This window comes from Mercenaria mercenaria, chromosome 3 (assembly GCF_021730395.1).
Source record: "Mercenaria mercenaria strain notata chromosome 3, MADL_Memer_1, whole genome shotgun sequence".
NCBI lineage: Eukaryota > Metazoa > Mollusca > Bivalvia > Venerida > Veneridae > Mercenaria > Mercenaria mercenaria.
The window spans coordinates 103121019-103136784 of NC_069363.1; the positions used below are offsets into that span (position 1 = coordinate 103121019).

The 15766-nt window shown below is 36.0% G+C and overlaps 1 protein-coding gene and 1 long non-coding RNA gene across 4 annotated transcripts in view; one reads left to right on the top strand and one right to left on the bottom strand.

Annotated features, from left to right (window-relative positions):
• Positions 1 to 1726: 1726 nt before the first annotated feature.
• Positions 1727 to 2340, top strand: LOC128555845 (uncharacterized). The gene is made up of 2 exons (XR_008370382.1): positions 1727 to 2026; positions 2300 to 2340. It is a non-coding gene; the product is annotated as an uncharacterized LOC128555845 (long non-coding RNA).
• A 1271-nt stretch (positions 2341 to 3611) lies between these two features.
• LOC123523704 (DNA excision repair protein ERCC-6-like 2) overlaps positions 3612 to 15766 on the bottom strand; it is a 53628-nt gene continuing 41473 nt past the window's right edge. For 2 of the 3 annotated variants that reach the window (XM_053539551.1, XM_053539550.1), the window contains 4 exons: positions 15219 to 15370; positions 12121 to 12260; positions 9924 to 10153; positions 3612 to 8573 (listed from right to left, as the gene is read on the bottom strand). In XM_053539551.1, the coding sequence (XP_053395526.1) occupies positions 7522 to 8573; positions 9924 to 10153; positions 12121 to 12260; positions 15219 to 15370 (1574 nt within the window). In that variant the 3' untranslated portion in view covers positions 3612 to 7521. Of the gene's footprint in view, positions 8574 to 8957; positions 9023 to 9923; positions 10154 to 12120; positions 12261 to 15218; positions 15371 to 15766 lie in introns of all 3 variants that reach the window. The other variant, XM_053539552.1, reaches the window with a different exon arrangement.

Genomic DNA, 15766 nt, shown 5'->3' on the forward strand with positions numbered 1-15766 from the left:
TTAGTTTTTCTACACTTTCTCTGCAAAATTGCACTGAAATTGTCATTTTCTATCATAATCTACATTTACAGCCACATCTAAACAAGTTTCAATTTTTACCCCTGCTCAACTTCTAGGTTACATTCTACCAATTCAGTCCCTTCTTTATTTCATATAAACAATAAAATATTCAGACCTCATTTTCAGCACTTTAGAGCATTTCAATGATATGAAAACCATATATGGTCATTTAGTATGACATGTCATCTAATCAAAAATAGAAAAATATTGTCATGTTATGTTACATATTAGAAAAATAACCTGTTCTGAGAAGCATCATCCTCTAAAAATGCTCCCATGAAAATAGCCATTTAGCAATTACAGTAGGTAGACATTTTCTCAAAGCATAAAACTCATTCCTGGAAATTCACAATGAAAATGGTCTAGATCTTTTCTCAATACAATAACCAATATAACTAAGCCAAAAATGTAACCGTCACATCCTCATATGAGTGATTATACCAGATTTCATCAACAGCATGGAACTACATTTTGGACTACTTCACACTGAGTAGTCACTTCCTGTTTGGTGTAATCAGTCCAGAAGTAAGAAATTTACCATGAAGATTTACTTGACCCTTGTATTTACAAACAATTTATTATTTTTACATATCATTCTGTCTTCATCAGTCATGTCCTGGAAAACTCTTCGTTGGTAGGCCATCCTTAAACTTTAACACATACAGAATTAAATAAGAAGATTAAATTGATCTAGATTTAGTGTAACCCAAACACGATGAAGGAGAAGACGGTGAAATGCCATTTATTTACATTTAAATAGAGGATACATAGAGGATATTTGTTTGTTTCAGTGTAAGATCGATATATATTTCACCGAGTGAACACTATATTAAATGCAATATTTTCACGAGTGGCGCAGCCACGAGTGAAAATGTAAATTATGGTGTTCACGAGTGAAATATATTTCGATCTTACACTGAAACAAACAAATGTTCTATTTATTTTATGTGTTTTAATGGTTTTAACCAAATTATATCCAGTTTGTCCGCGCAACGTCACGTGCATGACATCATGACGTCATATTGTCGTGACGTCAGGATATCTTCGCAGAAAATCTGTAAATAGAGAATATAGAGAATATTAGGTTACTGTCTTATAAATTTAAATTTATTAAGTGAGTCGGAGAAAATATAAAAGTCGAGGCTCTGCCGAGACTTTTATTTTTTCATAGACGAACTTAATAAATTTAAATTTATAAGACAGTAACCTAATGTTCTATTTATCCTACCTCCTGATCTAAAATCATTCTTTAATTAAAATTCAAAATTTACCACCAACTAGATCTGAGTCTGTCTTGCACAGAACAGAAATTAATACGCCCCACCATTACACAAACAGGTCTTTAAAATAAAAATATTATAAAATTAGAGCCGAAAAACAAAGGCTAACCTTGTTCTGCTTTGTGTCTGACTTTTCTGTTCTGCTGAACATTAAAGAATAATTTTAATTTGCTGCCAAGTGAAGTTTTGTCCGAAGTTCAGTTGAATGTCGGATTGCCCATCCTCACCAAGCAAACGATTGACGAGACTTATATAGATCTACACGCCATATCGCCGCTTGACAAAACGAATAGGCAAACCGTTTCCTCGATGATTTTATTCAATAACACTCCATTACAGATGCAATATATTCCTAGATAGACGAGTAGAAAGCTAAAATTCTGAGGAGGCAGTAAACAGTTTTGAGCCGTTAGTGTCGAATTGGCCGGGGTGAAATTTACAAATAAGAGGCAATTTACGGAATGAAGTGCATATTTGAACTTCTAAATAATAATAATTGCTAGAATTGAAGTTTCAGCGGCTAGAATTGAGTTTCACTTATTTAAAAAAAATCAGTTGAGTAGCCTTGATCTTGATAGTATGACGTAATGACTTGCAGGAGCGTATACATGCTTCCTCTGAGCTAGCTTAAAGTGGGGTTGTCATTTTAGCAGGGACCTCAGGAAAACTGGAACAGTGAAGAAACGGTACGGATGGCACATATATTTGAGCTTATTTTCAGATTTTACAGTGTTACTGGAGTATGGAACAGTGTAGCAGTTGGGGCTATCAGTTTCAGGAAATTTTCTGCAGCGATTTAAAAATTGGCAAATTTAGCTTTTTTCGTCATCAGTTTCCGCGACCGGGAGAGCACAAAATTCAGGTCTTGTAAACAGAAAACTAGATATTAGAGATGTATTGTAGATGGTTTGTAACGATAGACATACAGTGATGTTAATGTTGCAATATCTTTATTTCAGGTGTGTGGTTACAGACTTTTGTGTGAGGTTTTGAAAGTTAGGTAGGCGACTCTAGGCTGAGGAGCTCAGAAAACTGTTTACTGCCTCCTGAACAAACGCTATACATGAGTCACTTTCCGTTTCTCCGAGCGTTTCCGTTATAAAAACTTTTTGTAGTAATTGCAAGTACGGTATGTATACACTATACATTTGTGATGGTCTTACATACCTAATAAAAGCGCGTTTATGAAAATAATTGCATAAATATGTCTTTTAGCAGTTATTCTCAAAAACAAGATGGCGTCGTTTTAAAAAAAAAATCCAAAAAGTAGTCCGCCAAGCTTTATTTAGTCACTGACCAGATAAAGCAAATTTTATCTGACACCTTGATTTTTGCCTTTATTTTGCATGAAGGTAGGATAAAATAGGTTAGTGCCGTAGATCTAGATGAGAAAGTTTATCTGGCGAGGTGGAGGAGGTTATCGGGTGAGCCGAAGGCGAACCTGATAACGTCCGGAGCCGAGCCAGGTAAACTTTCTCCATCTTAGGCACTAACCTATTATTCTATTTATCTTGTCATTACTTCATTTTCCGATATTTGGCAATTTATTTTACAAAAATAAGTGTGCGACAACCGCTTTAATGACGTCATATTCGTAATGACGTCACTTATATAATGACGTGATTACCGGCAAAATCGCAATAACTTCTTCGTTTTTGAATAAAAACTCATTTCACCACTCATTTTCTTAGTTCGGTCATTTCCAACACAATGATGATGGTTTCGTTGCAAAATTTCTTATGACAACAATATCGATCATAAGGTCACATGATCAACTGACCGTATATCACTGGTCATATGATCAACTGACGGTATATCAAGAAAGATATACGGCACCCTGATATCGGGTCGAAAATACTGCAAGTGACAGGATAAAAGTTCTATTACGTTTCCTGATTTTTTTTTTTTTTTTGCATTTTTTATGATAGAACGTATATATTTATAATCCTGTTAGTATTTCTATACATGTCTATATCTTTACTGAAGTATATTTTGCAAGGAATTTTATATTATTTATAATTCATATTCTTCCGCATTCAAGTGTAGTACCGTTCCAGTGAAAAATAAATTAAAATAAAATAATAAAATGCGAAGGTCAGCCAAGCATTTTATCCAACGAATTTAATGAATTCAATGTGGAAAGACATAACTGTAATAGATCTATTATTTTTTATCACATATCAGCTTTTCCTGCAGAAATATCAAACTTTCTTCTTTCTTTACCTACAATAGACCAAATAAATTTGTCCAACATCTATACTTAAAACAACACGAATGTCAAAACTTTATTACCCCAGTGTAATTGCAAAATTATGTAATGGCTTTATTTCACTTCAACAGCATCTAACATGTGATAAAGAGTACTATAAAGGTAAGTCTTTCACTCTGCCTTTTACTAAATTAGCGAGTCTATGCAGTTGTAAAAATATATTCCAGTCTTCTAAAAAAAATGGTAAACAAGAGGGCCATAATGGCCCTATATCGCTCACCTGTTATCATTGCACTTAAGGACAAGAAGGTCAAACAAGAGGGCCATGAAGGCCCTGTATCGCTCACCTGACCTACTGACCTAAAGATCATCAAGATCAACATTCTGACCAAGTTTCATTAAGATATGATCATAAATGTGGCCTCTAAGTGTTAACTAGCTTTTCCTCTGATTTGACCCGGTGACCTAGTTTTTTATCCCACATGACCCAGATTCGAACTTGACTTAAAGATCACCAAGATTAACATTCTAAGTAAGTTTCATGAAGATACAGTCATAAATATGGCCTCCAGACTGTTAACAAGCTTTTCCTTTGATCTGACCCGGTGACCTAGATTTTGACCCTGCACGACCCAGATTCTAACTTGACCTAAAGATCATCAAGATAACAATCTGACCAAGTTTCATGAAGATACAGTCATAAAGGTGGCCTCTAGAGTGTTAACAAGCTTTTCCTTTGATTTGACCTAGTGACCTAGTTTTTACCCACCTGACCTAGATTTGAACAAGAACTATAGATCATCAAGATTAACATTCTGACTTAGTTTCATTAAGATACGATCATACATGTGGCCTCTACAGTGTTAACTAGCTTTTCCTTTGATTTGATCTGGTGACCTAGTTTTTGACCCTACATGACCCAGATTCAAAATGGACCTTGAGATCATCAAGATTAACATTCTGACCAGGTTTCATGAAGATACAGTCATAAATGTGGTCTCTACAGTGTTAACAAGCTTTTCCTTTGATTTGACCTGGTGACCTAGTTTTTGATCCCAGATGACCCAATATCGAACTCGTCCAAGATATTATTGAGGGTAACATTCTGACCAAGTTTCATTAAGATTGGGCCAAAACTGTGACCTCTAGAGTGTTAACAAGCTTTTCCTTTGATTTGACCTGGTGACCTAGTTTTTGACCCTAGATGACCCTATATCAAACTCGTCTAAGATTTTATTGAGGGTAACATTCTGACAAAGTTTCATTAAGATTGGGCCAAAATTGTGACCTCTAGAGTGTTAACAAGCTTTTCCTTTGATTTGACCTGGTGACCTAGTTTTTGACCCTAGATGACCCTATATCAAACTCGTCCAAGATTTTATTAAGGGCAATATTCTGACCAAGCTTCATTAAGATTGAGCCAAAATTGTGACCTCTAGAGTGTTAACAAGCTTTTCCTTTGATTTGACCTGGTGACCTAGTTTTTGACCCCAGATGACCCAATATCGAACTCGTCCCATTCTGACCAAGTTTCATTAAGATTGGGCCAAAATTGTGACCTCTAGAGTGTTAACAGCCAAACTGTTGACGACGGACGGACGGACGACGGGTGATCACAAAAGCTCACCTTTGAGCACTTTGTGCTCAGGTGAGCTAAAAATCATAATCAAGATCAATCAAAAGAATTATGAGAAAATATACAGTCGAGACTGCCTTAACGACCCCCTGAATTTAGCGACTCTCTGTCATATGCGACCCTATTTTATGCTCCGGACGCAATTTACTATTAAAAGAGTCTGAATTAAGCAACCCCCTGCCTTACGCGACAAGCAACTGTGAAATCAGGCTCCCGAATCGATATTTAGACCGTTTTCAGCGACTTTGAGACGCTCCCTCGCAAGACTTTACACGATAGAGTTACCGTTCTTTATCTCGCGTGAAGTTGTTTGAGACGAGAACTTATTTGTTTACAAAAAATGGCTGATGAAAAACATAAAAAAGAACTGTTTTGACATTAGAACAGCGTGTTAAGGCACTTGAATTGCTCGATTAGGGAAAACCAGCGTATATAGTCGCTGAAGAATTCGGAGTCGGTGCATAAATTAACTTTATTCCTGGTGAAACAAAAATATGGCGGTATTTAACAGGAAACGACGAAGTAAACACAGATTAAAGATGCAGTCAATAATCGAATAAATGTCAATGAACAATTAGTACACAAAAATATAAATATCATAAACCTCATGAGCAATGTGTAAATAGTTCAAATGGAACATTTATATTTTACTGCTCTCCTTTATTTTCTTGCCAGATCATGAGCTTAAATTTGTTTTATCAACATCATACGAATGACGCAAATTATTTGAAATTTATATTTTATCAATATGCAATTAAAGAAATAGTATTTAATCATTTTCCACTCCTACCTTAAAAGAGGCCAATATATAAGTATCCGAGATTCATGTACTTTAATTGGAAAAATATATGAAACCAGCGTCATCCTGTTAAGTGAGACTGTTTTAAGAGACTACCTGTCATATGTGACCTTTTTCGCTGCTTCCCAAAGTCGGTCTCTTAAAACAGTCTCGACTGTAGTTGAAATTTTCTTAAAGGTACAAATATGTCAAAATACACCTAAAAATTGGAGGTACCATCCACAGAAAAGTGGTCTCTGGTTTTCCCTATGGCCAATAATAAAAAAGTTACTAAATAAGCTATTTATAGTAACATAAAAGGGAAGTAACTAAAAAAAATTACTGTAAGTGAACAAAAGAAAGATCTGCCAAATAAAAACAAGAGCACTGCAATGCAACGCAAATGCAGAGCAATATACATACAAAACAAAGTCATATGACCTTTGACCCCTAAGTGTGACCTTGACCTTGAAGTGAGCCATCTGAAACATGTGCTTTGCATGTCGTTTCGATGGGTGATCATTTGTGTCAGGTTTCTTTGAAATCCTTCAAGGGGTTCAAGAGTTACAAAATGAAGCTGCTCTTGTGCAGACAAGGTGAAAATAGCTAATTTTTGCCCTTTCAGAGGCCACAACTCTGGAACCCATAACGGGATCTGGCCAGTTCAAGAAAGGAACCAAGACCTTATGGTGATACAAGTTGTGTGCAAGTTTGGTTAAAATAAAATCATAAATAAAACCACTATTGTGCAGACAAGAAATTGTTGATGGACAATCGCGCGCACAGACGACAGACGAAGGGTGATCACAAAACCTCACCTTGTCAGTGTGACAGGTGAGATAAAAGCAGAAGAAGAATGTGAATAACAAGCAAAGACACTACAGATTAACAGAAGTTCAGCATCAAATATGTTATAGAATAAAGTAAAACTTGTTACTGCATCACATCTGCTAGAGTAATCCTTGATAAATTACTGCTTGAAATAAACAAAGGTGACATTATTACTTTGTCCTAATAGAGAATGTTACACCATAACAGAGGATGTTACAACATGACAGACCAAGTAATGCCATGACAAACGATGTTACCCAGTGACAGAGGATGTTATACTATGACAGAGGATACTGCACCATGACAGAGAATGTTACACCATGACAAAGAATGTTACACCATGTCAGAGGATGTAATGCCATGACAGACGATGTTACCCACTGACAGACGATGTTACACCATGGCTCAGGATGATACTTCATGACAGAAAATGTTACACCATGATAGAGAATGTTACACCATAAAAGAGCATGTAACACTATGGCAGAAAATTGAACGTTTTGAAGAAGTCTGTCTCTACAATGTACATAATCAAAATTATCATTTGATAGCAAATAGGGTCTAAAATGTTGGTAAATTGTAAAATAACCTGTGCTACAAAGTTTGTTGTTGAAGAAACTATAAAATATAGATTTAACGTCATATAAAATATGTTTTTAATTTCTAAATTGATCTTGCAAAACTTCAACAGTTATAGTTTATATAGTTAAATCATATGAATAAAACATCAACTAAACAAACTCGCCGACCCGTCCAACTGAGGTTCTGTATTCTGTCTATTATTTACAGCATCTGATTTTGATGCCTTTTTTTTCATCTTTCCACTTGTAAAAAGATCATCAAAATCAGCATTACTGTCATCTATAAGTCTATCAACAGCGTTTCTCTTGTCAGGTTCTTTACGCTTACGTTTCTTCCACAGTCTGGGATCGTCAAAACAGTCATAATTATCATCCTTTAACGTACTGGCCTCTAGATTCACATCACTATCTCCTTTCTCAATTAATTCCTCGTTAACATCTTTACTGGCATTCAGATTTCTATTCAGTCCATATCTTATCTCTTCTCCAGCTTTATTTGGTTCTTTATTTTGTTTTCTTCTATCAGTATTATTATTAAAGATTTCATCAACTATTTTGAATGGGTCATCATCATCATCTGATGACAAGTTTTCATTTTTTTCTTTTCTTTTTAATCCTGCCCTTTTTGTGGGTGAATTTGTTCTGATGGTCTTTGAAGGTGGCGGCTTTTTAATCAGTTTAGCAGAAGATTCTGCTTGATCAAACACATCGTCTAAAACTGAAGACACAGAGAACTGTTGTGTATCTCTTTGCTTCTTGTGAACTGCTGGTAAATCATCTAGAATGTCTTCATTAGTTCTGCCTATTTCATCAAGTAAATCCTCTGAATCAACACTTTCTTCCCCAGTTTCTTCTTTCTTTCCATACCTATACTTATCTTCTGTAATACTGTCATAGTCTTCAAAGTAAATAGAAGGAGCAGGCTCATGCCTGGATTTTGTTGCTATTTTACATTTTTTAACAAGTTTCCTGTTAGGAGACCTCTGTACCCTCTTTCTTGGTGAGACTTTTCTGCCCACTTCCATGCTGCTCTCAGCACTGTTAGGTCTACCGTTGTCAGATTTACCACTTTGTTGACTCAGAGATTCACTATCAGGTTCTATATCATCCAGGAAGCTGACACCCTGACCAACTTTACTGCAGGTCCTTGAACTTGCAGGTGTGGTCCTTCTGGGGCCAACCTCATTTTTCCTTTGCACTGAAAGAACATAGTGTTTTGTGCAACAATAATTTTGAAAATTCACTTCCACAGGCATTTAAAACTAAAACTTTGTAGTCCTTTATCATATATCATTACATGACTATAATATACATGGTTCTATTTGTCTGTCAAATAATCAAAAACAAAGAGGACCATGATGGTCCTGAATCGCTCACCTGTCCCCACATAACCTAGTTTTGAACTAAGTATGACGTCGTTTTTTTTATTATTAGACCTAATGACCTAGTTTTTGATGGCACGTGACCCAATTTTAAACTTGACCTAGATATCATCAAGATGAACATTCAGACCAACTTTCATACAGATCCCATGAAAAATATGGCCTATTTGTCTGTCAAATAATCAAAAACAAAGACCAACTTTACTGCAGGTCCTTGAACTTGCAGGTGTGGTCCTTCTGGGGCCAACCTCATTTTTCCTTTGCACTGAAAGAACATAGTGTTTTGTGCAACAACAATTTTGAAAATTCACTTCCACAGGCATTTAAAACTAACACTTTGTAGTCCTTTATCATATATCATTACATGACTATAATATACATGTACATACATGTAGTCCCTATTTATAAATCTTTCATTCCAGCCTATGCATTATTATATAATTCTAACATGGTTCTATTTGTCTGTCAAATAATCAAAAACAAAGAGGACCATGATGGTCCTGAATCGCTCACCTGTCCCTACATAACCTAGTTTTGAACAAAGTATGACATCGTTTTTATTATTAGACCTAATGACCTAGTTTTTGATGGCACGTGACCCAGTTTCGAACTTGACCCAGATATCATCAAGATGAACATTCTGACCAACTTTCATAAAGATCCCATAAAAAATGTGACCTCTAGAGTGGTCACAAGCAAAAGTTTACTGACACACGCATGGAAGGACGAACGATGGACGCCACGCGATCACAAAAGCTCACCTTGTCACTATGTGACTGGTGAGCTAAAAAAGGAAAACTGGCATTTCATTTCTCACAACGTGTCATTATTATTGAACCAATACAAATTATGAGAATGCAAAAGTTTGTTAACCTTATCCAGACAAAAGTCAGAGATTGTTTTACTGACATTTATTTATTATTTATTCAATTTAAAACATCTTGTAAGTGGCCATGTAATACAACTTATATTTATTTTCACAATGTCACTGGAGAAATAACCCAGATTCTGGACCAATTGCAGTCATTATTTATTATTAATTTTATACATCACAACCATCAAAAATAATGAGATTTGTATTTCTTTTGTTTAAAATCTATCTCATTACATTTTTTCTCGAAAAACACAACTTCTTATAATAAATTCTTCCAAACATACAGATCTACCTTTTTCATACTTGCTTCTACTGTAACTCTTCTTGACCTCACGACATGTTTCACTAGACATAGGTGTGTAGTTCTTCAGTTTATGAATACCTTGAAGAGCTGGATCTTTGCTCTCGTAAAACCTATTCAACATTTTTACTCTCTCCCCTAGACTTGAGGTGAGAACCAGCTGTGCAAAGTCTAGGAGGGAACCAGAATTTATGTGTTTTGACATCTCCTCAAAGTACTTCCTGAAATGTGGTAAATAATTTAAACATTCAAGGCATTTCCTTCACTCAAAGCTTTAAATGTTCGAACAATTAGAAACTGTTTTTGACAACTTATATTTGTATATTTGGTGCCTACCAGTCACCGGACAGGAATATATACTGGACAAACTTAATTATGGCTTTATTTCGATTATATTGGAGTTATCGACTAATCAGAAACATTCGGCACTTTGTTTTTACTGTCATATATCAACATTGACTGACAAGTAAGTATTAACAAGGAATATCGTACCAATTCTCACCTGTGTTTACAAAACTGCTGTCCTCGCCTTTGGGCATTGGAATTGCAGTGAGCATGCGCAACTTTCTTTTATTTTTGGGGGCACGAAGTTTGTCTCAAACAATTATAGCACAGACCCCTGGAACTGCAGACGACAGTTTTCTTTTTGATTCATTCCTCACTTGGTTCACATATTGGTAAAAATACTGATTTTTACAAAATGAATGAACATCATTGTGTTAAAAACTGCAATAGGGATGACTGGTGGCCATAAAACACTTTGCTTTCAGTTACTTTATAGAAAGTTTATATCAGCATGTCCTGTGGACACACAAGTATTATTTAATAATAATAATAAAAACATGAGCTGTCTCCATAGGATGACACATGCTCCCGATGGCACTTTGAATGAATAGTTATGGCCGATGTTAGAGTTTAGGACCTTTGACCTACGGACCTGGGTCTTGCGCGTGACACGTTGTCTTACTGTGGTACACATTCATGCCCAATAATTTTAAAATCCATGCATGAATGACAAAGATATGGACCGGACACGCCCATCAATGCACTATCATGAAATATGACCTTAAACGTCTAAGTGTGACCTTGACCTTTGAGCTTCGGACCTGGGTCTTGCGCGCGACAAGTCGTCTTGCTGTGGTACACATTCATGCCAAGTTATTTGAAAATCCATCCATGGATGACAAAGATATGGACCGGACATGAATGCACTATCATGAAAAATGACCTTTAACATCCAAGTGTGACCATGACCTTTGAGCTATGGACCTGGGTCTTGCGCGCGACACGTCGTCTTACTGTGGTACACATTCATGCCAAGTTATTTGAAAATCCATCCATGGATGACAAAGATATGGACCGGACACGAAAATTGCGGACAGACTGACAGACCTACAGACCGGACGGTTAAAAAACTATATGCCTCCCTTCGGGGGCATAAAAACGTAACATTTATTTAAAATGAAAGTGCTACATTGAAGGGAGACAAACATACAAGATCGCTTATGTAATACTGCATGAGTGAATGCCCTTCTATATTATATATATTCACCCCTATCCAAGCCTCATTTGTATAAAAAAACATTTACAGATTTCTTGGTTTTCCGAAAGTGACAAAAACTGAGATAGATTTGACTTTGTTGGCTCCGTACGGTGGCATAAGCTCCGAGATATTTTCTGCAGATAGTATTTCGGGTAAATTGGTAATACTTGTAAATCACTGCTGTTACGTAGTTCAACCCCGAAGATAGTTTAACCTTTTGAATATGCACGAAAACATGTTTTTAGAAGGCGCAGAAGACAGATGGACATAATCAGCTTTTTTAGTACCATTGTCATCGTCAAACAGTCATAATCAATCTTTGAAATATTTGCCCTGTGACTATTCCACCTTGCTGTTTGATGTAGTGTGTTTCATTACACCTTTTGAGCCTCAAAATATCCAATGTCTTACTTCCGACTGCTTTAGTTTTTTACATTTTCGGACAAATATACTGAAGTTTTATGGAGGCAAATTTAATGTTTTTGTGTTCATTTTTCATAAAACGGCAAAGGCAAAACCCGATTTCTGTCTGATGACTGGTCGGCACCCAGTAGTCATAAATATTGAACCAGATAGAGTCCAGCCGACTATAAAGTTTCAATCAGGGAGTATGTCATTGAGCTGTTTGATATATTAGAAACTTACAATCTAAAAGCTTTAGGTGTCTGCCCTATCAGATATTTTGTATTTCCAACCATTGTTGAACGTACAGTGTTATGATCCTCAGATACAGCATTCCGGCCACGCCTCTTTTTCTCCATCACTGGTTGCTCCTCCTCACTTGACTAAACAAGATGTCCAATTTATATTGTTAGAAATAAACTGAATATTAATCAGATTTCAACCAAAATATAAAGTTCCTGTTCTAGTTATAATATGGTAATGCAGTGAACTCCTAGAATATAGTATTACGTTATTCTGTTACTATTCAAACTCTTACATCATTTCAAGGGAGAGACACTGGGTAAACATACAAGAGCTGTCACAGGAGACAGCACACTCGACTATTTTGATGCTTGATAGTGAAACTAGGCACATCTGAGGAAGCTGGAGCTGTCACTGGAGTGTTTAATGACTCCAATGGTAGATGTAGATATTGCACAATAGCTTGAGTCTGTGTCAAAAATATCAAGTTATAAGAGAGATAAAAATGAAGTGTATCAAAACACTAAATGAGTATAATTTAAAGCAAAAGGGGGACATATTTCATAAAATATTGGTGCAAGAGTTACGCATCTTGTGTCATATGATGTGGGTGATGATGTGGAACAACTACTTCAAGTTTAAATCAAATCCATTAAGTAATAACTAAGATATAGTGAAAATGCATCAAAATTAACCTTAAATTCTAAGTAAAAGGGGGCATAATTCATGAAAAATTGGTACCAGAGTTATGCACCTTGTGTCATATGATGTGGGTGATAAGATGGAACAACAATTTTAAGTTTGAATCAAATCCATTTAGCAATAACTGAGATAGGGTGATAGTGCACCAAAACTTTAACCTGAAATTCTAAGTAAAAAGGGGAGATAATTCATGAAATACTGGTGCAAGAGTTATGGCCCTTGTGTCATATGATGTGAGTGATGATGTTGAACAACTATTTTAAGTTTGAATCAAATCCATTAAGTAACAAGTAAGATATAGCAAAAATGCATCAAAATTAACCTAAAATTCTAGGTAAAGGGGGCATAATTTATGAAAAATTGGTGCTAGAGTTATGCACCTTGTGTCATATAATGTGGGTGATAAGCTGGAACAACTCTTTTAAGTTTGAATCAAATCCATTTAGTAATAACTGAGATAGAGTGACAGTGCACCAAAACTTTAACCTGAAATTCTCAGTAAAAGTGGGGGATAATTCCTTAAATATTGTTATCAGAGTTATGGACATTGTGTCATATGATGTGGGAGATGATGTGGAACAACTGCTTTCAGTTTGAATCAAATCTATTTAGTAATAATTAAGATAGAAAGAAAGTGCATAAAAACTTCAACCTGAAATTCTAAATAACAAGAGGGTCATGAAGACCCTGGATCGCTCACCTGAATAATATCAGCTACATGTTTGAAATGTCAAACTGATGCTAAAATATTTAGAAAGTCAGTAAGTCACATTCATGGTCAATGAAATTCAGTTTTACGACTGGTGTGCAAAACTGTGTATGTCATCAAAATTTCAAGGCTGTATCTTAAAAAACAAGAAAGTAGGTCAGTAGATCAAGGTCACAGTCAAGTGACATCATATTACTTAAGGTTATCAGGTGATTATAATTAAACAGTCTTGGAAATAGGATCAGATGGTTTTTTAAGTATTTTTTCCTCTATAACTCACATAATAACTAAGTGACCCCAGGGCGGTGCCTCTTTTAACCCCAGGGGCATAATTTGAATAATTTTGGTAGAGGACCATAAGACAATGCTACAAACCAAATATCAAAGGTCTAAGTGTTGTGGTTTCAGACAAGAAGATTTTAAAACTTTTTTCCTATATAAGTCTATGTAAAACTTGGGACCCACGGGGCGGGGCCATATTTGACCCTAGGGGGATAATTAGAACAATCAAATCAAATCAAAGCCCTAGGCCATGTGGTTTTGTACAAGAAGATTTTCAAAGTTTTCCCTGTATAAGTCTTTATAAACCATGCAACCCCAGGGGCAGGGCCATATTTGACCCTAGGTGATAATTTGAACAATTTTGGTAGAGGACCACTAGATGATGCTACACACCAGATATCAAAACCCTAGGCCCTGTGGTTTTGGACAAGAAGATTTTTAAAGATTTTCCTTTCGGTTGCAATGGTTACCAGAGTTCTGCATGGAATTCATTCTTTGAACAATTTTGAAAGGGGCCCACCCAAGGATCATTCCTGTGAAGTTTGGTGTAATTCTGCCCAGTGGTTTTCAAGAAGAAGATTTTTTTAGAAAATGTTGACAGACACACAACGCATGACGCACGACGGACATTGAGTGGTCACAAAAGCTCACCATGAGCCTTTGGCTCAGGTGAGCTAAAAAGCGGGATTATTCATGAAATATTGTTGTGAGTTATGGCCCTTGTGCCATATGATGTGGGTGATGATGAGGAATAACTGTTTTAAGTTTGAAACATATCCATCAAGTAATTACAGAGATAAGGAGAAAAAAAGAGAAAGTGTAAAAAAACTTTAACCAAGGTGGGAACGTGGAAGGACACCGGCGCCAGGTTGAGTAGGACAGCTCTCCATATACTTATGTGTAGTCGAGCTAAAAAAGGTATAATAATGGTAAATTCTTACACATCAGACTGTAACATCAGGACTATGTTTTGTCTAATCTGTTTAAGAGGTTTAAAAGACCTTTCCAAAATGTACAGATTTACATGCTATAAAAAAGCAAATTTTTTAACAATCTTTAGAACCAATATGACCCTTGTTAAATCAAATCAGATTTTTATGATCATAATCTTTTTATTGTCATATGGTGACTTTCCAGCTTTTCATGGTTGAGGAAAATGTCAGGTGGCTTTCCGACCAATTTCAGACTCAAGGGGGAAACTGGGTAGAATCACCAACCTTTCAATTTCTTAAGCTAGCTGGATGACTTCCTCAGATGGAGAATTCTACATTTCAAATGAGGTTTTGAACCCACAGCGCTGAGGGGCAAGACATTCAAAGTCAGTGACCTTGATCGACTGGCCATGAAGGCCTCTATTACAACCATTATCCTTATTATAACAATGAAATGTAAGCTAATATTTTACCTCTGACATTGGTTCACACTGAGCAGCCAGATCCTGTGAATGCTGGTGTAGTTCATACACATCTGATATAGCACACTTGGACATGTGATCCTCGGCACGACTTCCTCCAACTACCTTCACATTCTTGTGTATATGTACCACACCACAATTATCTGAAACATCAAAAACACTTGATGTATTATCACGAACTTTATATTATATGACAGTAAAACACAACTTGATCCAGCAAGAATATTTCAAGCACCCAGGCTCATACAAGCAATTAAAGTTGTGCAGCCCGTTGTCCTTACACTTTACATATTTGAATTGCAGGAAACCGACACATGATTTACTCTCTCCATGCATATACCAAATTATGAATTACACTCAAGGTCGTACCACCTAAATTTAAAGTCTAATGCACTTTTAACTTCTACATAAACTGGAACGTCTACATACACTGGAAAAAATATAGTCTGAATCTGGGGTCTACTTCATTTTTTTCAAAAAATTGTCCTGTAATACAATTTTTCATTATCTTTTGACCTTATAACCACTACCAACATGAA